Source organism: Alosa sapidissima, chromosome 6 (assembly GCF_018492685.1).
Source record: "Alosa sapidissima isolate fAloSap1 chromosome 6, fAloSap1.pri, whole genome shotgun sequence".
NCBI classification, from domain to species: Eukaryota; Metazoa; Chordata; class Actinopteri; order Clupeiformes; family Clupeidae; genus Alosa; species Alosa sapidissima.
The window spans coordinates 31537016-31560108 of record NC_055962.1 but is presented as its reverse complement, the minus strand read 5'-3'; the positions used below and the strand labels follow the sequence as shown (position 1 = coordinate 31560108).

Here is a 23093-nt window from a genome sequence, read left to right as displayed (position 1 = left end):
CTGTCGTATAGTGATAACACATTTTAATATGCCACACTCACACTTTCTGTCCTGTTCTGTCCAATGGAAGACACAAGTTCGCTGTGTGTGTGTGTGTGTGTGTAGCTTCTCTAGGCTATTTCATCCTCACCGACGACTTTTGGCCACTTGACGATTTCTGAACGCAAACGTAGCCTACATTGTAGTGTCGTCTACTTAAGACATGGTCATAATATGGGATGCCATTCACCAACAAAATGTGTTGTATTGTTGAAGCCTTTAACGCTTCTCTTCGAAAGACCTAGGCAGCGCTTAGTGGTCACTAATGAAGTGGTAGCCTACGAGTCACCTCTGGAGGGAGCCTGCGTATTGTTCGAAAAGCCGCCATGGTGCTTCTTACGTCACTCCTTGTGAGCACGGATGTGTGTGTGATCTGTGTGAGTGTGAGCGAGAAAGAGTGGTGGAAGTGTGCCTAGTACTACTGCTAGTGAGAAGCACGGCGAAAAGCCCGTGAGATTGTAAACGACAGAAAATAACAAGGATTTGAACTTCCGACAACTTAATCCACAAGACATGTTTATGGGTAAGCAACACACGGTTTGTATGCATGAGTTTTTGACGGACTTTGGAGTGTGGGCGAGTGGAGCTCGGTGGTGGTGACCACCACGGGATGGACTCACGCTCCAATCGCGGCACTGCAGGAGGAAACACGCGCCATTGAGGTTGATGTGCATGCGCTCTGACTGGCCTTTGCAGCCTAAGCACGATCTGCGAGTGGCGGCCTCCATTGCTGAGTTGGAGGTGTTCGTCGAAGAACAGAAGTCAAGAGACCTTTCAGCGAGAGAACTATAGGCAACAGTTCGATTTGGTTTGTACCCACAACAACATGTAGAGAGAAATAGGGGCACTGAAGGCGAAGCGCGGTGATATTCTGGACTAAAAAGTTAGACCACACCTGGCTAGCTCCAGGGCGGGCCTGGCAAAGAGCTACACGACGAAATTACGCGGCCAGTGTTGGGGTTTCGATGGGAAATCTAATTGGGTTTACATTAGATACGTTTAGAACTTACTTGTGTGACCACTGCTGAAATTGACTGATTGCAACTCGCTTTTAAGAGCCCGTGACCTTGCATTCACCAAGTCTTCGTCAACACAACTTTAGGCCTAGCGTAGCCGTGAAGTGGAGAGGCTTGACAGTCGAACAGGAAGTGAACTGAATTGTGTTTTGAATTTTAGCTACGCTTTGGTGGCTTTTCGAACATATTCTTTTATTATGTCAGTATTCAACTTCTAATAACGTCTAATAACGAAATTGGTTTAACTGTCATTTCGGCGCTAAATTAGTCATAAATGAGCCTCAGGGTAAAGGGAAATTAGGAGAAATCCATGTTTACATGTTGTTATACGCTTATAGCAAGCTTTTCCCCCAATGACTATTATATCGATATTTGCTCTCCATTGAAAATGGCACATGAACCTCAGTTAGTGTATGCCATAGGTGATATGGTTCCAGTGCGTTAGGGTCCCACAAATTTGACCAAGAAATTAAGTTGTTTAAACATGTATTCACCATAGTATTGGATATTTAATTGTGGTGTATGAATGGGAAAAAGCATTCCACGTTAGAGGTAATTTCCCACACTATGCCTTTGCATTTAAGCGTGTATGCATTTACACTTGGCCTTAATTAATGCTATTTGTAGCGCTTAACTGTATAATGCAGACATCTAGCCTACACATTGTTTCAATGTTATGTAGGCCTTTGGTCAAAGCTGTTATCTGACATTTCTGTAAACTGATTTTCATTAATTACTCTTTTTTATGTTTGTATCTTTTCTCTCCTCTTACAGAATGAGTCACCAACACCTCTCAGGACCTCAGATCTGTAGTCCAGAGCTGAAGCTGTGTGCAGCTTTGAAGCACCATTAAAAACACTCCACTCAGCTCTCTGCTTCAGCCACAGACAACAGACTCAGAGACATGACTGTCTCAGGTGATGAGGAAGAGGTGTAGGACGTGCGCCTCTCATCCTTTTTCTCTCCTCTGTCTGGTGTTGCTACGCCACTGACAAAAAAAAAAACAGCACTGTGATAACTAAGGATTAGCATCTGCTACTAAATCTAAGATGGCCAACCGAAGTGGCACTCTCTGGCCCTCGGAACACGACATGGACAGTGAAATCCGTGTCATGCTGGACAACGACTCAGTGTGGCAGGAGTTCCACAGCATCGAGACGGAGATGCTCTTGACGAGGAAGGGGCGCCGCATGTTTCCTTTCTGCCGCTACAGGCTGACAGGTCTGGCCCCCCGCGGCCTCTACTTCCTCGTCATGGACTTCCAGTTACTGGACGAGCAGCGGTACCGCTGGACAGTCGAGGGCCGGGTGCCATGCGGGCCGAGTGAGACGCATGAGGCGCGCGGCCGTGTCTACACGCACCCATCGTCACCCACCACGGGCTCGGTCTGGATGGAAGATCCGGTAGTGTTCCGTGCGGTGAAGCTGACCAGCAATCTCCAGAACAACGACGGCCTTGTTGTGCTGCACTCCAACCACCGGTACATCCCACGGCTGCACGTGGTGCCCTTTGACCCCTACGGGAGGAACACGGTCGACCTGGACAGCCCAGAGACGCAGACGTTCGTGTTCCCGCAGACGGAGTTCTACGCTGTCTCGTGCTACCAGAACCCCAGGCTCATCAAGCTGAAGATCAAGCACAACCCGTTCGCCAGCCAGTTCCGCCATGAGGAGATGCAGTCGGACCAGCTCATGCAGTTACCACCAGGTGGCGCTCATGAGTCCAGTGCTTCTCTCTCCCCCGATTCCAAGCACGCCAAAGGCAACAAGTGGTAAGAGGGGTCGCCACGCAACACACAAGCACAACAAACCAGACAGGTGCTGGCTCTGTAGTGAATTTGTTATCAGGATTGAGGGCAGGGCACATTTCAGTCACACTTTCTGTGGGCATGAGCACATCTCTCATAGCAACAACTCCTGCGTCTGAGGCTAAGCAAAACAAAAACATTTTATTTAAGCAACTGATGTTATTTAAGCAATGTGATGTTATATTGTCCTTTTTCAAAGGAGAAAAATATATCAAACATATATGTGCGCTTGCTGCAAAGCAAAATCCCTACATGACATGCAGTGGGTGGTGGCTAGATAGTAAGTTGGCTTGTTGTCGTAGCGGCAGGCAATTGATACAAACATGATATTCACTGTAAATTCACTGCAAACTTTTTGAGAAAGAAGCTTATTCACCGTCTACCCCAGAGTAAGATAGGAGGATACATACCCTTCTTGTCTCTGTGTTTGCAATAACCCAGTCTGATACCATTACCCTAGCTTAGCATAATTCACTAGAAGTGGGTTAGTCCAGTTAGCCTACAGCCCCCTTTTACATTACATTACATTACATTACATTACATTTGGCTGATGCATTTTAGCTATAGGCTAATTGGTCTAACCCACAAGGTGGCATGTTCCTTTAATCCATTTCACTGATATTGCAAAGAGTGTAAATCCACTGATGACAAAGTAGTTAGAGCGGACCTCCCAGATTCAGGAAGTAAAGAATTCCTGTGACATATTTGATTTAACCATTTACCAGCTAATCCTTATTAGTCATTATTAGTCTTATTAGCCAGCTAGGTTAGCAAATGAGTGATATCGCCTATGTTAAGCACATAGGCAGATCGAATAGACCCTTTCAACAAGGTAAACAAAAACAATGCTTGAACGTTCTATTTGGGCCCCAATCTACTTCCTCTGCATTAAGATAACATATGGAATGTTAAAAAGGAAGTCTTGTGGGGCCAACTATGATGCTGATAATGGAACTCTCTTGAAAGGGTCCATACACAGCAGGACTTTCTTTCTGAACCCGGGATACCTGCCTCTGAAAGTAGTGTTTTGTGTTTGGTTAAACAAGCCTTCCTCTTCTGACTTCCCCAGGGCTAAAAAGCGCTCATCTCTCCCCTCCTCTGCCGAGTACGGACTCGGTGCCTCTCTGGTGTTCAAGAAGAGGATGCACCTCTCAGAGCGGTCATTAGGCAATGACTCCTCGCGACTCTCAGGAGGCCTGAACTGCACCGAGGAGATGTTTTGCACGGACGACGAGAGCCACGATGGCGACGGTGACGACGAGTCCACTCAGTGGCCTCTAAAAGCCCGACCCAGCGCCCCCTCTCTAAAGAAGCAAGTCCCTGCTAAGTTCAAGTCGCGAGCCACTGCTTCCAAAGTGTCTGCACGCACCTTCACCTCAACGCCTCGGGTGATGAAAAGGCCCTCACTGACCTCTCAGAAAACACCAAAGATGCCCCCCCACAGGCGCAAGAGCACCAGCAGCGGGAAGAATGCCAGGGGTTCTAACGCAGTCACAGAAGCACCTTTAGAACCAGCGGAACCATTGGCTTGTGAGCTAGCTGTGGATGACGTAGAGGGCATGCTGTTTGTCTCGTTCTCTAGCAAGGTAATGAGCAGAGACCCTGTCTCCAAGGCTAATGAGAAATGCAGTACTGTGCAAAGTTACTTGTTTCCCTTGCATTTAGACTTTCTATGTGTAGATTTTTATACATTCTGTTCTGTTGATTAATACAAAAAACTATTCATGTGATTTCTTTTCACAACTTGCCTCAAACATTTGCTCTTGTTGCTGTAAGTCGCTTAGGATAAAAGTTAAGTTAAAGGATAAATTAATTAATGTAAGCGTAATTGTAGGTAAATGGTAGATGACGCCTGTATACAGTTGCTGATCCTGAACCCGTGGTTTAGTCTGTCTGCATTCTCAACACTTCCTCTGATGATTCATGATTCCTCTTTTGTGTAGCTTGCTACCTTTTAATTTTCTGAAGTTGTAAGTGGTGTACTACACGATTCTCTGAGACTCATCCATGATCATGTATGTGTGTGTGTGTTGTCTGCAGGATTCTCACGATACCCACGTGCCTTTGAAGAGGCAGCCACCTCCGTTGCCCCCACAGCCTCCGTTGCCTCCGCCACCTCCGTCGCCTCCATCTAAGTGCCCCCCTGTCCTGCAGGTCCAGGTGGCAACCAGGGCAACAGAACCTGAGGAAGTTACTGGAGGTAGGAACAACCCCCGGCTCTATTTGCAGCCCCCTGACCAAAGCGTATCAGACCTGTTCTTCTTCCATCGCCTGTCGACATCTTCCTCCCCTGTTGACAGCTCACTCTTTTTCTCCGTTCCTCTTATTCTGTGTGTGTGTGTGTGTGTGTAGAAGGTCCAGAGGTCCAGCAGGAGAGTATTGTGCAGCTGCAGAAGGTGTTGCTGTTGGATCTGGGGTTTATCAAACACAGACAGGTCATCCATCCTGCTCTACAACAGGGTAAGTCAACATCAGTTTTCTATCAGTTTCTGTTCGCTTACACACACACACACACACACACACACACACACACACACACACACACACACACACACACACAGGATGGTGCTGGTGGGGGCAAAAAACACCAAGGCCATCCTTGGAATTCTTCTCCAAGAAACTTCTTGCACACACACACACTCCCACACATATATCTGCCACCCATTGTTGATATTGTCTGTGCTAATGTGTTGTTTTCTGCTTACACGTTGAATGGAATGTCCACTTGATAATGGACCCATAGTGTTGTACCTCCACATGCATTCAGGCTGATTAAAGGTGTAATTCATGATTTTATGGACACATAGTGCTGCACCTCCTCGTGCCTTTAGACTGATTAAAGGTGTACTCCATGACTTTATTGGACCCATAGGATTTAGTAAACTACTCCTTGTGGCCCTTTGTCTGTCTATGCAGTGTGAGCTGAAAAGATCTCAGGTGTTTGTACTGGTCTACCTCAGGAAGTGGCTTAGACCAAGTGATTCCAGCAATGAACACATTGCTCCAGGGGCACAGGAGCAGGGGGATTTAATTGGCTGTTGAGTTTAAACAGAGTGCATACTGAGGCCACTGGTAAATCACCCAGAGAGGGTGGAGGAGTGCCGTACGCTCTGGCTCCTTATCGAGGATTTTATTCATGATAAGGTTTCGGTCTCTATCCTCAATTTAAATGTTCAAATGTCATATTTCAGAAGGATTGTAGATTGTTGCTGTAACATTTTATGTAATAATCCAGCACACCATCACTCACATGCCATGATTGTAAGCGTTCATTTGTGGTGCTTCAATTCTCTCCCTCCAGTTGGCCTGAAGCTGAATCTGGTGGATCCTGAAGTGGCTATAGATTTGCAGTACCTGGGCGTGGCCCTGCCCCTGCCGCCCTTCCCACAATCCTGTGCAGGTAAGGACAGGGTGATGTCACCCTTCTGCTTGTATTGCAAATGTATGGATAGTCAGTTTATATGGCAAAAGTATGGGTTTTCAGTTTATATTGCAAAAAGAATTGATAGGCTGTTTGTGGTGTGACTGTATATATGGATAGTCAATGTATAGTGCAATGTATGGCGAGACGGAAAGAGGACATCAGGTGGCTACTTGGGTGAATATAAATGTATGGAATGGAATAAAACACTGGCGAGTGTTTTAATTGGACACAGGGGTAAACTGAAGAGGAGATCATCATTTGTTTTCAGGCTAGACAGTATTCAGTCAGTATCACCGCTGAGTTCCCCATCAACAGACACCAATATATAGTTTTAATGTTGTCATCTATTATGGGAGTTTTATTTGGTCTGCTGGACCTGGAAGTTGATTGTTTGTTTTTCTGTGAAACCATTCTATGCAGAAGGGACCATTCCATTTGTTTCGCGCACAGGGAAGACCAATGACCTCACTAAGATAAAAGGCTGGAGAGACAAATATAGCAGCTCTTCAGACCTCCCCTCTGGCCCACCACAAGGTGAGTCGGCCCATTGCTGCAAGCAAACAATTCTTGAAAAGAAAAACAGTTTGTGTTGATTTCAGAGACAGAGATCTGTTGTGTTTCAATGGGAGCTTTGCAGTGCAATGGTGTTTGTCACAGTGATGTGTTTGTTTAAAAAGTAGCTGTGTGAGTGTTATATATGCAGAGTGTTATCTATATGCCTTGATCTGTGTGTGTGGGTTTCAGATGTCAGGGCTGTCTGTATTTAGCATGCTCTTTACTCTTTCTCTGTGTCTGTGTGTGTGTTTCCAGAGAGAGCGGTGAAGGTGCCGTCTGCGTTCAGCAGTGAGCTGCTGGATGAGTACCTGGAGAGTGAAGGCCAGAGCATCAGTGAGCGGGCAGAGACCTTCTCCTCCTTCTCCGACCCGGCCGCTGCTGCAGCCGCCGCTGGCGTGGCCTACAGCTTGCCCTCCAGGGGCAGCAGCTACGTGCGCACCTTAGACAGCGTGCTCAAGAGCCACGTCGCAATCGCCAGCGCCAGCGCCAGGCCAACAGCGGCCACGCGCAGTCCCACGTGGCCAGCTGATACCAGTAACGCCAAGCCAAGTCCTAAACCCGGCCCTAATTCTCACCAAGTGCCCGTCCACTCACTCAAACACAGTCCCATCCCGGGCGGCATGTCTCCAGGCGTGTCACAGTCGTGGGGCTCCAGAGCGCACCCTGGTGGCAAGGCACCGCTGAAGCGGGACGCCAGTTTAGGCGTCAGCCGCTACACGGGCTTCACGGTGTCACAGCGCCACCTTCAGGCCTTGGAGAAGCATGCGTTCTGCCGTGGACACACCGACACCTACATCACCACAGAGAGGGCCACCGTCGCTCTGAGCGTGCTCCTCACGGCACAGGTGAGGCATTATGGGAGAGTGATTGGGCAGTGTTTCCTATACATTGACTTATTTGTGGCAGCCCACCGCAATATCAACTTGTGAAAAACTATTGTATTCAAGGTAATTCTGCAAACCAACCACCACAAATGGAATTCAATTCTGTGAGAAACACTGTAGGGTGTAGGGAGGCTGTCACTACAGAACAAGTATAACTTCCACCTCAAAGGACTACCATCAAAGTGTCTTTATTCTTGTCTAGTATAAGTTTTCTTCATATTTGTTTAGATTCCTCAGTTACTGCTGTGTTGTTCTCCACAGGACTCATAAAGATGTGCCTCATTAGTCTGGTGTAGTTCGCAAGCACACACACAGGCTTTTCCTTATAGTCTTACAACTTATTGCAACACAATGTCCTTCTTTTACCTTAAAATGACGTCAAACTCTTTTTAATGGCACATTGACTTACAACGAGGAGAATGGAGAGTCTGAAATGGTCATTTTGCACTTGGAATTCCTAGTATCGTAATGTTGTTGTCGTAGGGTAGGACCATGACCCTTTTCATCTGTTTCAGACAAAGTGGTACTAAATGGGTACACGGTACATTGACATGTGATGAAAAGGGCTTAGGTGCCTTGCTCAACGGCACTTCAGCCGAGCCTACTGGTCGGGGTTCAAACCGGCAACCCTCCGGTTACAGGTCCGAAGTGCTAACCAGTAGGCCACGGCTGCCCACAATTGACATGTGATGTAAAGGGGAGTTCCTACATTGATGTACTGTAATGAGTGACCCTGCTCTCTGTGTCCTCTCAGGGCTCCGTGAAGGCGGACCGCGTGAGCTGGACGACGGCGGACGTGCTGGGCCCGTGCCAGAGGGACCGCTGCAGGCTGGGGTGTGTGTGTCTCAGCCTGACCAGGGAGCCGCGCGGGCCCACACACTGCCGCAGGCCCCAGTGCATGTTCGAGTGTGCGTGCTTCAGGCACCGGGTGCTGCTCGTGAGGCCTCATCCCGACAGCAACACCAAAAACAACGCCAAGACCGGCGCCCAGGGGTGGAGGAGACAGCACGTAGAGAAGACCGCCGACGAGGACCCAAAGTTACTGGCTTACCGTAAGTCTGCAGATATGATGAAGTTACTGGCTTACCGTAAGTCTGCAGACGTGTTGAAGTTACTGGCTTACCGTAAGTCTGCAGATATGATGACGTTACTGGCTTACCGTAAGTCTGCAGATATGATGACGTTACTGGCTTACCGTAAGTCTGCAGATATGATGAAGTTACTGGCTTACCGTAAGTCTGCAGATATGATGAAGTTACTGGCTTACCGTAAGTCTGCAGACGTGTTGAAGTGTGAAAAATGTGTAGAACTGTATTTTAAGTTCCAGCCTCATGTTCATTAAAATACAATGAACATAGTTTTCTCCTTACCCAATCCAACATGAAAACCAGTTTCACTGTCTTTTTTTTAAAGACCCCCTCCAACAAAAATCAAGCTTTAACCTGTAAAATATGCCCATTAGGTGTGTTTATATGTTACAACACTTATCAACAAATTTAGCAGTAAACTTAAACTTATATATCATCATCCCCAAACCAGATACCCTCTCTACTCTCCTCCTTAACTCTAGATAGATAGATAGATAGATAGATAGATACTTTATTGATCCCCAAGGGGAAATTCAAGGGAAATTCAAATTCTCACCATCCCTCCCTCCCTCTTCCAGCCATCTCTGACGCTGATAAGAGCCCCAGGCCATCCCCAGGCCAGCGTGTGCGTGTGCTGTGGGAGGGCAGAGCCAGTGAGATGGACCCTGAGCCCCTGTACAGACCGGAGAGGCAGCGTGTCGACACAGACAGGACCTCTGTCCTCTCAGCAGCGCTCTCCAAACCAGCCAGCAGATCCCAGCCCAGGGTAAGAAGCATGGATGTTTCTAGAATATTAACTTGTCGGAATGTAAGAGTTACCTTCTTCTGTACTTTTAAGGCGCTCTAAGTGATGTTACTAAGCTAAAACACATTTTGTCACATACAGCAAACATCGCCTCACCATCCGCTAGCTGCCTGTGCCCTGAATACACTGTAAAAAAAACCCCCCATAAAAACATAAAATGTTCCAGCCAATAACCGAGGAGATGCGTGTTTAGGAAAGTTTCAATTGCACAGGAGGGAGGGGGAGGGAGTAGTGCGCTAGCTCTCTGTTTTGTTTGAATGTCAACAGAAGTGATGTTACCCAACATCGCTTAGAGCGTCTTTAAACTCCTTGTGAGTGCTTAGTTGATCATATCTGACTTCCAGAATTTTAATTAGTTTAATTAGTTCAAATTACATAGTAGTAATTTTATGTTAATCAGTGTTTTTCATAATCAATCACAGTCAATTGTGTTGATTTAGAGTAGAGTAATGCACATATTTATCATTACTTAACTCTATAGTGCTTTCACCTGTGGCCTAATATTTGAAGCCCTCTCTCTGCTAGCTCCCATCTACTGTATGCTAGCCCCCCACCTACTTCACTGTCATCATGTGGTTAGCTTTGGTCAACATTTAAATTGAACTCTCATTGTGTATACTGGTCACATATTGTATTAGTCCCTGCCTACTGTGATGTGTTGCTGCGGGGTGTGCTCTTGTAGGGTGGTGGTCGTAGGGTGGATGAGGTGGAGAAGGACAGTCCGGTGTACATGTACTTTGACAGCATGATGACGTGTGCGCGCGTGCGGCCCATCAATAGCATGCCGCCGCCCCAGATGCACATCCTACCTTTCGCCGTGACCGACAGAGCAAAGGTGAGGTGACCACCAGTCCTCAAATGTGCTTAAGTGTGTGTGTGTGCGCTCCATCGACAGCATGCCACATCCAGCATGCATAGTGAGACACTCAATGTCTTCAGGTGTGTGTGTGTGTGTGTGTGTGTTTCTCAACAACATGTCAAGGCCCCAGGTACACAATCCACATTCAGTGTTTACAACAGGGCAGAAGTGAGACACTGTTTGAGTGTGTGTCATTGTGATTAACATATATGTTAGTGACAAATTGATTGTCTTCTTCTCCTAGGAGAAAGCTCATCCGTCTCCTGAGACTTCTGTAGGCAAGTTAGACGCTGCACCCTCCCAGAAGTCTGCGCAAGGTGAGACATCATAACACCAGTGATTTTGTTGAGTTGTCACAGACCAGCATTGGTCACATTGTGTAGGATCTTTTTTAATTAGGACATCCTAGAAGTAATGTTATGGTTATGGCTATGGATTTAGCAGATGCCTTTGTCCAAAGCGACACATAAATACAACACAACATAATAATATTTAAAATTGAACAGGGAACAGATTAGAATGTTGGTCAAATATAATAAGGAGAATAGTTATAATAAACAATAATATCAATTCAATCAATAGCCTAATAAAAATAAGCAATGAAAATGAGGGGAAAGGCAATAATAAAACAATTATGTCCATTCAATCAATAATATAAAAACAATGACATGCTAAGACTACATTAAGGAGAATATCAATAATAAACAATAATGTCAAATTAATTAATAGCCTAATGAAAATAAAACAATATTATACAAACCATAACACATAAGTGCTTAAACAACTAAGTACATGTTGAAGAGGAATGTCTTTAGACACCAACGACCCAAAACTACCACAGGAACGGAGAGCACTGGGCAACTCATTCCACCAACATGGATGTATGTAAAGTAATCTGTGTGGAGTAGTGAATCAACTTTCTCATTTGGCCTTTATGTAGACAGCCAAACAATGTCATTTACATAGACATTTGGACAAATTGGGCATTTATAGTTAGACTACAGTAAAAACAAAACACAGTAATATGTTTTTAGTTAACAGTATTAAATCCAATTTAAAGGAACACAATGTGGTTATTTTACCTTAAAAAATGCTTTAAACTTTTGATGCCACACTGACTTATAATGAGTAATATAGTGGGTACCCCCTGAATAATATACACTAAGTGACACTAATAATAATCACTAAATGGGTACCTAGTCCATTGATAATTAAACGAATTCCTACATTGTGTGAGTCTCAAAACGAGGTAGACTTTGTGCTTTATGTGTGAATGTGTTTGCTTTATCTGTTGCAGTGGCCCAGAAGCAAGTGCTGGAGACGGAGGCCCAGCCCACCAAGCTTCTGGAGATCGTCTCCGAGTGCAACTGGGAACCGCACCGCAACCTTGTCCTGAGCGCGCTCAACAGGCGCCTGAAACTAAACCTACTGACGCCGTCGTTCCGGCTGGGGTTCTACCGCGTGCGTTTGCTATCCATCGACCGGCAGAAGGGTCTGAACCACTCCACCATCACCTACAAGCTCAGCATCTCACACATCGATAATGACAGTGACGACTCCGCGGAGAAGAAGTCGCAGAAGAAACCGAAGCTCCAGCCGCCACAGCCCCCAAAGCCTGGCTACCTCAAGGCCTTCAAGCTCAGGCCCAGTGGCTCCCCCAACAGGCTGGTTGAGGTAATTGCTGAATGCTGATTCATTCTGATTATTTGAACAAAAAGATTATTTGGCAACAACTTTGTTTCCTTGAAACTATTTTATTTGAATGATTTTGTGTGAATGAATATTCCATTCAGTAAGAAAATAAATCACAAAGGTTCGCCAAGTAATCAAGGCAAACAGAAAACTGTTTGTAAATGTTTGTGAATGTTCCTTTGGGGCAGTTGGCCGAGGAACTGGTGGAGCAAAGTGCCGAGATGGGCACTCCTAGCAACATCAGAGGTGCCAAGCGTGCACCCCTAGCAAAACACCAGGGTGCCAAGCGTGCGCCAAGCGTGCGCCAAGCGAGCAAAACACCTGCCAAGCAAAACACCTGCCAAGCGTAGCAACACCAGATCAACATCAAATTCGCAAACATAGGCGAATGTTTGCTAACAAGTTTCTATGCGCTTTGAGTTTTTGGCGAACATTTGCAAACAGTCTGAGGAGGTAGTTCTCCACGAGCATACAGTGGAGCTCGACGTGACCTGGACAAAGTGTTACCATGACAATGGAATGTTAATACCAAGTCATTCAAATTTGACTGTTCAGAGAAAACCTGTTCGTAATGAACGTTCGCCACTGTTTGCCAAATTGAACGCACCTCAGGACAGCGGGTGATGTTCCTCAGGACCAAACGCGCTAATGCGAATATGTATCTGTACTGTTGTGCGAGCAAATTTAGATAAATAGACAGCCTGATGGCTGGGTAGATGTACATGCATTTTAATATTACCAGCCCGTGGAGGGCAGAATCTCGGCTCTGGGTGAGTTTGAGTGGACAATAAGTAATGGTCTCTTATTTTAAATTACATGAAGCAGGTTATAGCAGCTCAGCACATAGAAAAAGGCTTAACCAAGTCAAGTCTATTGTTGTTCAGCTCTGATGTGTAGCAGGCAGATCATGGTGTGTTCTTGAAGCTGATGTTTTGTGTTTTTCAGGTGAACGGGAAACACTATGCAAAAGCCAGACTCATGCTGGGTCGAATGGGAGCACTGCATCCAGCCAATCGGCTTGCAGCGTTCGTCACGGGCCGGATGGTGACCTTACCTCAGACGGAGGCTGAAGAGAGGCTCAGGGCAGCAGTCAGAAAGACCTCCGAGGCTCTAAGCTCCTCGGCTGCGTCCTCCCAAACCCAAGAGACCTCCGTGGGAGAGAGGGCACCTGAACCACTGGGTGAGTGGGTCTCAGTGTAACATTTGTCATTGTAGGACCACTGAGAGAAACTACTGATGGAAACATAAATGGCTGGCTGTGTATGTTGTTTCAGCAATCTAAGCAATGATTCCAGCTTTGCATTATTTAGGCTTTGTCTGTTCTAACATTCTATATGGAGTTGTTATTTGGGTCCATCCCAATTTATTCAGATGCCTGATCATGCAGCCCAGAATAGCTGTCAAGATGCCTGCTAAGAAGCATTTTTCCTCAGATAGACATATCCCACCAACGGAGAACTCGCGCTCCAGATGTTAAACAGTTTCTTGACCAAAAAAGTTTCTTGACCAAAAATAAATCGAAAAGTTGGTTTGGAGCTGGCAGTTATTGTAGTTGAGTGTGTGTGAACTGAAGTAGGCGTGCCATTCTACAGTTCAGTTATGTACGCAAGACCCTCTGCTGATGAGGTATTCTTGGTTCCGTTCAAGACTGATGGAAATGCGGGCTAGTTCACAGAATTCTGAACGTAACCAACTCAAGAACCAGATCTCTAGAAGCCATTATACTCACATATGAAGACATTAGCTGTTACAATGTACGGTAAATGATAGAAAACTGCAGTGTTTAGATTAACATTGATGTTGATCTTCATATACAATGTATAGATCTCAGTGTGTGATTTTGTTCATGTTTTGTTTCAGCTGATGCTCCTCCAAAAGAACCTTGTGCCTCTCAGCTTCTCTACATCCCCATTGGTTCTCCCGATGGAGTCACGCCTCCTGCCCAATCGACCCTTGACCCTGCTGGTTTGGTGACCCACGCCCAGAAGGTCATGCTGAAGCCAGTGGGCAGCACCCAGAAGGGTGCCCTCTACCGTCAGCCCAACGGCCAGCTGGTGCAGCTGGTGCCCCTGAAGCCGCTCCAGGCCATCAGGCCCAAACCCACCCTAGGTTCTGCTCCAGGTCAGTTCAGTTGGATTCATCACACAACCACAAGCCTGGCCTCGAATTCAACTGAATTACACATTTGGGAATTGAATTGAAATTAATTGAATTAACCAAAATGTAACAGAATTGCAAATGAGTTGTAACTGAGTTGAATTGAAGTGAGAGGCTGATTCTAAAGCTGATCTAGTGGTTCTGCACTAGATTAGCGTAGGGGCCTTTAAAATGTCATGGAATAAATTGAAAATGAACTAGTTTTAGATTAAAATTCATGTTATTGATCTGATATTGCTGGCTTGTCACACCATTGGACGTGGTGTCGGATGTTAATGTCCGGCTACTTGTGCTTGTGTCTTTTGAACAGGCACTCAGAGTGTCTTTCTTACACCCAGTGGTCCTTGGCCAGAAAACTCCTCTTCCTCTCAGGACGGAAGCACAGACCCAGACACTCCTCCTGTCACTCCAGACGCCTCGGCTGTCGTAGCCAAGCGCTTCTCGCTGTCAGGGAAGAGCACCATGTGCATCTCTCAGGGTTCCGCAGCCGTCAGAACCCTGCCTGGAGTCGGAGCCTTCTCCTTCAGGATCTGCCCTCCCTCGGAGCAGTCCAAACCGCAGGCGCTGGACTCGCAGGCGCTCGGGGAGGACCAGAACCCTTCTCAGAACACGAGCTCCTCTCTTGCACTGCCAGGGGGGTTCACGCTGATTCAGCTGCCAAAGGCTTCTGACGGGGAGGTGAAGATGTCTGTGGGGGGTTCTAAGACCGCTGCAGCAGCATTCCCTCAGGTTATTGACAAATCATACGGAACGTTGTCCAGAAAGGGTTCTAAAATCGCTGGAATGTCTAAGCTGGATACTCAAATCACCGGAACGTTGGTGAAAGAGAGGAAGAAGATCGTTGCCCCTGTGGTGATTCCACCAATGGTCTTGGGAACACCGAAGCCTAGCTACATATCACCTAGAACAATCAAACAGGGTTCTGGAACACCTCAGGCTAGTAACACATCAATTAGATCCTCCAGACAGGCTTCTGAAACACCTCAGGCTAGTAACACATCAATTAGAACCTCCAGACAGGCTTCTGAAACACCTCAGGCTAGTAACACATCAATTAGAACCTCCAGACAGGCTTCTGAAACACCTCAGGCTAGTAACACATCAATTAGAACCTCCAGACAGGCTTCTGAAACACCTCAAGTTAGTAACATATCACATAGAACATCCCAACAGGAATCTGGAACACCTCAGGCTAGTAACGCATCATTTAGAACCTCCAGACAGGCTTCTGAAACACCTCAAGTTAGTAACATATCACATAGAACATCCCAACAGGATTCTGGAACACCTAAGGCTAATGTAGCTGCAGTTCCTCCCAAGGCCACCGGGACAATGCACAGAGGTCCTGAAATCCAGCAGTCCTCAGAGCGGGGCACAAAGGTCCTCTCCACACCAGAGCCCCTAAACCACATCATTAAAGAACGGCAGCGCCGCGTGGTCCAGGAGAACGGCTTCAAGAGGCTCAAAGAGGTGCTGCGCATCAGCAACCTCAAGGTCACCCAGCAGGACATCCTGGACCAGGTAGGCTGCCATCCGTCCCACGCCGGACATCCGACACCTTCTCAATAGGGCTGCAATATATATCTAAAATCTATCGTTATCACGATATCAACGCTTGCGATGGACATACCGCAAAGATGACTTAATTTTCGATAAATTTCAATACATTTTCTGTGCCGTGCGCATTCCATACAGTCTATGGTGTATTCACATTCTGAATGTCAACATATTTTACCAAACCGATGCCGTCATGCTGGCCTAGAAGCCCGTCGATCCCCTACCAGTTAAGGTGCGTGGTGTTTTAGGTGTTGAGGTGGGAGCTAAGTCGTGATGGCTGAAGATAGTGAGTCAAGCGAGGTAAGCTACACTTGGGTGAAGAGGAATTGGTGACTAAAAGGAAAAGCACGTCTTATATGGATATTTTATATGGGATATTTTATTTTATATGGGATATTTTATATTTTTATATATATTTTTATTAAGGATGACGTGTTACAAACACAGCTCCAAATGTGTCCTTCTCCACTGTGTTAAAATAAACAATTTCTTTCGTTATCGTTATATTAGAAGATATAGTCTTTCACTGTAAGGCTTGTAATTTCATGATTTGCATTTAGCAAAAGCCCCAGACAGCAGCAGAGAGGTAGGCTAATAAGGATTCGTTATTTGTAAAAGTTGTTTAGCCTACTTCTTAGCCTGGACTGTGCGATTGCAGCCCAATTACTTTCACTTTCATAGTCGGCGTGCCGGTAGCCTAATAACGTGGGATGCGCAGCGTATGAGGTTACAGACTGAGATGACCGCCGCGATATAGCTTAAGTAGCTTTTTTGCTAGGCCCGTCGAAGGCTGGCAATGTGGAATATTCTGCTGGTTGGTGCAAAAGTGTTCAGATTAGCTGTCTATCCGTCTTTTACGAGGATTTTCTCGTAAAATTCTCTTTAAATTCCAACGGACCACCTTGGTAGTTCTAGTAGTTTTGAAATTGTAGGCAGCTCTAGTGTTAAGTGTCACCCTAGGGCAACAGGCAGCATGTGTATTTGACTGTTGTTTCCTGTGTCTCTCTCAGGCACGGCTCATCATTGGCGCATTGAAGACCAGAGAGAGGAGCTTGGAGAGGAGGAAGGCAGCCCTGCGTGACACGCAGTCCGTCTATATCAAGACCATCTCAGACCTGTCCGGTAAGGATCTGTGTGAGTGACTAACAGGCAGACTGCACCAGGCATGTAACTGAAGTATTCCATTTGCGGAGCGTACAAATAGTTTTGGAGGACTGGTCTAATTTGTTTTAATGTTCTCGCTGCGGTCATGTCTGGTGTAGCCAATTCCATTGATTTTAGTGGAAGCTGTTGTTGCAGCAAATGAAGCGAACAAAACGCTTCAGCGGGGAACTAGCTGAAGCAGATTGACCCTGACAAACCAGCAGTAGCTTGACCTACAGCATTGAAAGCCTGCCTATGTGCTCAGCCAGCTCTAATCAAATTAAATAATACATGTGTAGCTGGTAAACTATTAAAAAGAGAAAATTCTCCCAGGGTTAGATTAGATTCTGTCAAAGTTTAGGGTGTTCATCAAATGGGGTTTCAAAAACGGAGGCTCTTTTGTAAAAAGATATATAGAGCAGCGGTCCTCAAACTTTTTCTTCAGAGGGCCAGCTCACTATGCCTGGCTCTAAGAGAGGGCCAGAGACTCAGAGTATGTCAGTAACCGTAAATAGCTTAGTGCTGTGAACAACAGCAGTCTACCTTAGTTGAAAATGAATCCATTACGTTTAATCATAGGCTATTGCAATCTAATACCATTGTTAGCTGTGTTTATTTTATATTGCCATCATGCCATATCAATTTAAAATGCAGTTCAACATGGAAATAGCTCACTGTTTAATCAATGCCCTTGCACTGCTAACACCCAAAACTACACAATATATATATTTTTGCATATTCCATAATCTGCCCATAAACATGTGCAATATACCTATTAATTATGTACAGTACAACAGTGTATAGTTAGGTCAATACAGGTTTTCATGTCTGTGACAGAAAAGGAGTATAGAGGGCTATGTACAGAGAGTATAAATAGAAATTATATATAAATTATATAAACTCACTCTGAAGAAGCGTTGTGTGCTCCGGTCCTACTCCTTGATTAGTTAGAACTTGGTTCTCCTCTTTTGACTTCTGTGTCCTGTTCCGTGAGCACCAACCAGGCTGAAGCGCAAGTGACCCCCTTTTACTATATATATTATTGTACATAATTAATCTCTCGTTTACATAACTGCACAGAATACTGTACGCAACCTGCACTTTGGTATTTAATGCTTCTGTTTCACTTCTGGTTGGATGTCAACTGCATTTCATTGGCTCTGTACCTGTACTCTGCTGAATGACAATAAAGTTGAATCTAATCTGAAAAAAAAAAGTTGTGAACAAGCAATATCCTAAAAATAATTTAAAGTTCTCAAACTATTAGAGTTTTATGCTATGGTCACAAAATACCCTTCTAAATACAGTAGCCATCAGAGGACAGAAATGCGTAATTTGTAGCAATACAATCTGTCACATCAGGTAGGCTGCTACATTGTTGGCAGGTAGGCCTACATTTCATTCCGTTTTCAATGGCAAACTCGAAACAACCACCAGTGGACACAAAAAGTACTACATGTGTACTGTTAAGACTCGCCATAGAGAATGAATGGCCTTGTCCTCCTCAGGGAAGTCGGAGGAGCAGATCAGGAAGAAGCTGCAGGAGACGAGCAAGCGGCAGCGTCTGCTGGAGCAGTACCGCCAGAGGCAGAACGAGCGCAACAAGCCCAGCCAGACGCAGCTCACGGCCAAGGAGTGCGACTGGCTCACCGAGCGCTTCGCCATCTGGAAACGCCACAAGAGGAAGCGCAAGAGGAAGCAGCTGCTCGAGGACCAGGAAGAGGAAGCTACTGGAGTGGAGCCCGCCGTGGGGACCCTCAAACCCAGCTGGCGCTCAGGCAGGTTTTTAGGGGGACCCCTCATAGGGGGTTGGGGTGGGCCTGCCGAGCTGGTTTCAGGGTCTGTCAAAAGCAGTAAAAAATATTAGGTTTTGAGGTGTTGGTAGGACTGTTAGCCTAGCTCACACCATTTCCAAGGGGCGTAACCTGCAGTGAAATTAAACAAAGTCCAGAAAACATATTTTTCCTGTAATACTTATGCTATCAGCGCAGCCATCGTATTTTGTAAATCACTGTGTATTGGGGAATTGCCACACCGAGCTGCAGAGCAAATTCAAATGCTGTTCACATGGCTCATCACAGCTTGGCAACCAGGCATGAGGTTTCGGTTGCCAAAGCCAACCAAATCTAGTTGCCTGGATGGTCACCAGGAGTGTGTGTTAAAGTTTGCTTTGCTGTTTTCCAGACGTGAAGGCCAGAGACTCTCCTGAGCTCCGAGCTGCTCTGCTGACGCCGGGAAGCAACGGTAGGCAACCTTACACTTTTAACACTGTTAAAGGAACCGTATGTAAGAAATGTAATTCAATTAATCATAAAATGGCCCTGATTTGTCAGTAGACATTAGGAAATCATGCTAATTTCAAATACTTATATCACTGACAACAGTAGTCCGGCCAGGATATCGTCATTTAAAAAAGTAAAGTTGCAGCCCTCAACTCCTGTTGATGTTTACATATTTGTGTTTTAGCCTGATCCGCCACCCTCCACCTATCTAGTAATCACAAAGTCAGTAGTGTTTCGGCATCTGGGTTGCCAGCTCTGCTCTAGTTACCACATCTGCGGTGTACACCGCTCTACAGTATTTTGAAAGTGATTGTAGTACCAGTTTTGGCCAAAATCCTACATACGGTTCCTTTAACTACTTAATCGTGGTTAATATGTCATTTAATTCCACTACCTGATAAGCAAGTTTTGCTAACCCTAGTGTATGTGGCGATGGTGGATTTTATTCCATTTAATTTACTTCTGGTTGTTTTTTTAGCAGCGCAAGTTAGCAGTTCTAGCCAGCTGTCATCACCTAGCAACAGTGGTGCACAAGGACAGCAGAATATTCCATCATCGGGATTAGGTGAGATGAACTAGCCCCTTTATGGAACGCTGGTCATTATCGGTAAAATAAGTCCCTTCAGGGCAAAGCAAGACCCCTCTGCTTGCCCATCAGGGTCTGGTTCGTTCTGTCAGAACTTATTTTCCCAATAATGACCGGCATTCCATACATTATCCCTTATATAACTACTGCAGGTTTTTAAGTGTGTGTGTGTGTGTGTGTGTGTGTGTGTGTGTGTGTGTGTGTGTGTGTGTGTAAGCATGATATAGAAAAGTATATAACTACTACAGGTTTTTAAATGTGTGTGTGACCCTTAGCTTTACAAAAGCAGCTCCACCCACAAAAATGAACCTAAAAACTATACACTGCAGTATATAATACCACTTTAATGCTTTATTTTTACAGATATAAACAAGGTGCTATCGCTACTCAAGGTGAAATCCCTGCCCCCTCAATACAGCCATTTAGGTAATGTCTTTTCTTAGCATTCCTCTGTTAATTGGTAGTGTCACCACGCTGCTTAGATAATGACTAGATTTTTTTGCTTTGCTTTTTCACTTCACCAAGAAAATGATATTGTAGGTGTGACACCATTTGTCAGTCTGTCTGTTTGTTTGTCCATCTGTGTGCAAGATCGTACAAAAATCACAAGTTCAGTTTTCATGGAACCTGATAGAAAGGGGCAGCATTGGACGGGAACAAATTCATTACATTTTGGAGTGGCTCCAACTCATGTGGTGACTGGATCTTACTTCTCTTCTAGTGTGTCTTTGCCGTCGTTTCGTTAGAAGATAAAGGTGTAGGTTTTTGAACATTCTAAGTTCCGCAACCAATTGAAGGTTCTAAAATTCTATGTTGAATTCAATGAACCCAGATATTCTTTAGAATGTTAATTTCCCAACATTCCCGTCACACCGGTTAAGGGTTAACCCCCTTTCCCATTCAGTTTTCAACTGATTGTGAACCAGGGACCACCATTCTGACTAATTGCGTAACCCCAGGACCACCACTGAATTCCGAACCATACTGAAATACTGATTTCTTCATTGCAACTACATTACTGAATCCATGGTCAGGGACCACCAGCAATGTCCTCACGGACCACAAGTGGGCTGCGGACCAGTGGTTGAAAAACAGAAGATATGTGTTTAACCCCCCTTTTTTATTATTTTGTTTATCCTCAGGCGCACCTGTGAAACTGCTCCTCGTCCCAGTCTTGAAAAACGTTGGCAAACCTGATGAGAAAGCTGATGCAGAGGCCAAAGACCCGGCAGCGTTGACGGACACCCCGAGCACTGCCGACGCCACGGAGACATCCTCTGTGCATGCTGGGAAAGTCACCTTCAGTCCTTTTTCACTCAATCCTGGGACAACAGAGGGACCATCCGTCTGCAATGGCAGAGATCTGAAAGGAAATTGCCGGGCTGTGGACAGCTCTGATGACCACTCCGAGTCACTGGCAGAGGATGCTGGGAACATCTCCCCTAGTGGGCCGGTAGATGCCTCAAGCTCGGAACACAAGAACGAGAGTCGGCCCAAAGAGGTCCCTACTCCAGGGGGAGGGGAGGTTCCGGGCTGCAACATTGAGAAACCGGAAGAGCAGCCATGTTCAGATGTTGCCATCGCCACGGAGACGGCAGAACATCAGTGTGTGGACGAGAGCGTGTCTGCAGCTGAGGCCAATATGGCGAATGTGCATGCAAAGCAGCCAGCTCCAACACCAACACCCCTCGTGGAGAACGGTGTCCCAAAACGCAAACGAGGCAGGCCACGCAAGCATCCCAAGGCTGAACGAGGCAGGCCACGCAAGCATCCCAAGGCTGACGACCCCACACCCAAAGCCCAGCCTGCACCACCACCACCCAAAACCCAATCTGCTGCACCACCACCCAAAACCCAGTCTGCTGCACCACCACCCAAAACCCAGTCTGCTGCACCACCACCCAAAACCCAGTCTTCTTCCAAACACTCTCCCAGGCTACAGGCTCGTCATCTACGGAGCCACTTGCCGGTGACCACACGTACACACACACGAAGAGGAAAGAGGAGGGGACGGCGATGAGAAAACACACACACACACACACATGGAAGGGATACTGAGGAGCCCACACACTAAGCAGCAAAGAAAGACATGAGACATACACGAGCGAAGAGAAGAATTTCACTACTGGAGAATAATGCTTTGACAAGGCTTTGACTGTCGGGGGGGGCTTTTGAAATGAATTTTCCATCCATCCATCACACAGACAACAGGAAGCTCGCATGAGTGTTACATTTCCCTTTATTTACATAGCAGATGACCTCGAGCCCTCTGATTTCTATAAGCTAAATTATGAGACAACACAGCACTGTACAACTGCAGGAATCCATAACCACTCAGGAATGTTTCACACTGAAAACAACTCTAAACAAATGTCTGTTGCATTGATGTGTTTTTTGTTTTCTACTGAATTACTAAACCAATGTCTTTGAGTTGATGTGTTTTGTTTCCTACTGAATCACAAGGAAGAATACTACAGCAAAAAATAGAGCAGACCCTATTTCTCGAGTGTTTTCATAAAGCATTAAATTAATGTGTTGCTAATGCATGAATCATTGGTGAGCACGAACGTTAACTCTACCCCATATTGGGGACTTCCTTTTTGCTTTAAACATTCCGGTCTCTACCTACAAGAGTGCATATTTAAGTGCCTGAACAATAAATTGTGATGATGCAGGTTTCTTCTTTAGACACGTAAAATATTGGGTTGTAGATTGTATTGTAAACCATAGAGTTGATCATGCCTTCTGTAGTTGTGAGAACGCCACTGTGATTTGTTCAATAAACTAACCCTGAAAAGTGGTCAGTGGTGAGAGAGTGAATGTAGAGGAGTCACACGCTTCAGTCAAAATAACATGCCGCATATCCTGATGTGATCACGTTTGATTCAACCTGTTTGTGAGAGCATTTGCCTTACAGTCCTCGCCCCCAGATCTGCCTCTTATAGTATGGTGATGGCTAAATTGGCTTGAAAGTGTGCCTCACTGAAACATACTTTAAGGATGGGAAATGAGCTTATTCACCGTCTCCCCCAGAGTTAGATAAGATGATATGTACGCATCTGGTCTCTGTGAGTGCAGTAACTCCGTCTGAAGTACCCACATTAACCTAGCGTAGCATGGCTCATTGAGGTGGGCAGAACCAACTAGCCTATTTCCCAAAAGTGACAAAGGAGTAATTGACATGGGTATAAGGGGGTCA

The 23093-nt window shown here is 45.7% G+C and overlaps 1 protein-coding gene across 4 annotated transcripts; it reads left to right on the top strand.

Moving 5' to 3' along the window:
* Positions 1-353: 353 nt before the first annotated feature.
* Positions 354-22694, top strand: magl (MAX dimerization protein MGA-like). Of its 4 annotated transcripts, XM_042094661.1 has the most exons (23): positions 354-562; positions 1830-2826; positions 3932-4448; positions 4903-5062; positions 5215-5322; positions 6164-6262; positions 6707-6820; positions 7097-7686; positions 8480-8777; positions 9392-9579; positions 10301-10453; positions 10722-10794; positions 11775-12151; positions 13115-13349; positions 14030-14290; positions 14637-15499; positions 15602-15847; positions 16894-17005; positions 18535-18804; positions 19211-19270; positions 19787-19873; positions 20258-20320; positions 21037-22694. In XM_042094661.1, the coding sequence occupies exons 2-23, from the start codon at positions 2105-2107 to the stop codon at positions 21912-21914; spliced, it is 6474 nt and encodes a 2157-aa protein (XP_041950595.1). In that variant the 5' UTR covers positions 354-562; positions 1830-2104; the 3' UTR covers positions 21915-22694. The 4 variants fall into 4 exon arrangements, with proteins under 4 accessions (XP_041950595.1, XP_041950594.1, XP_041950592.1 ...); XM_042094660.1 differs by having other exon boundaries at positions 356-562; positions 14637-15847; positions 19790-19873; XM_042094658.1 differs by having other exon boundaries at positions 357-562; positions 14637-15847.
* Positions 22695-23093: the final 399 nt, after the last annotated feature.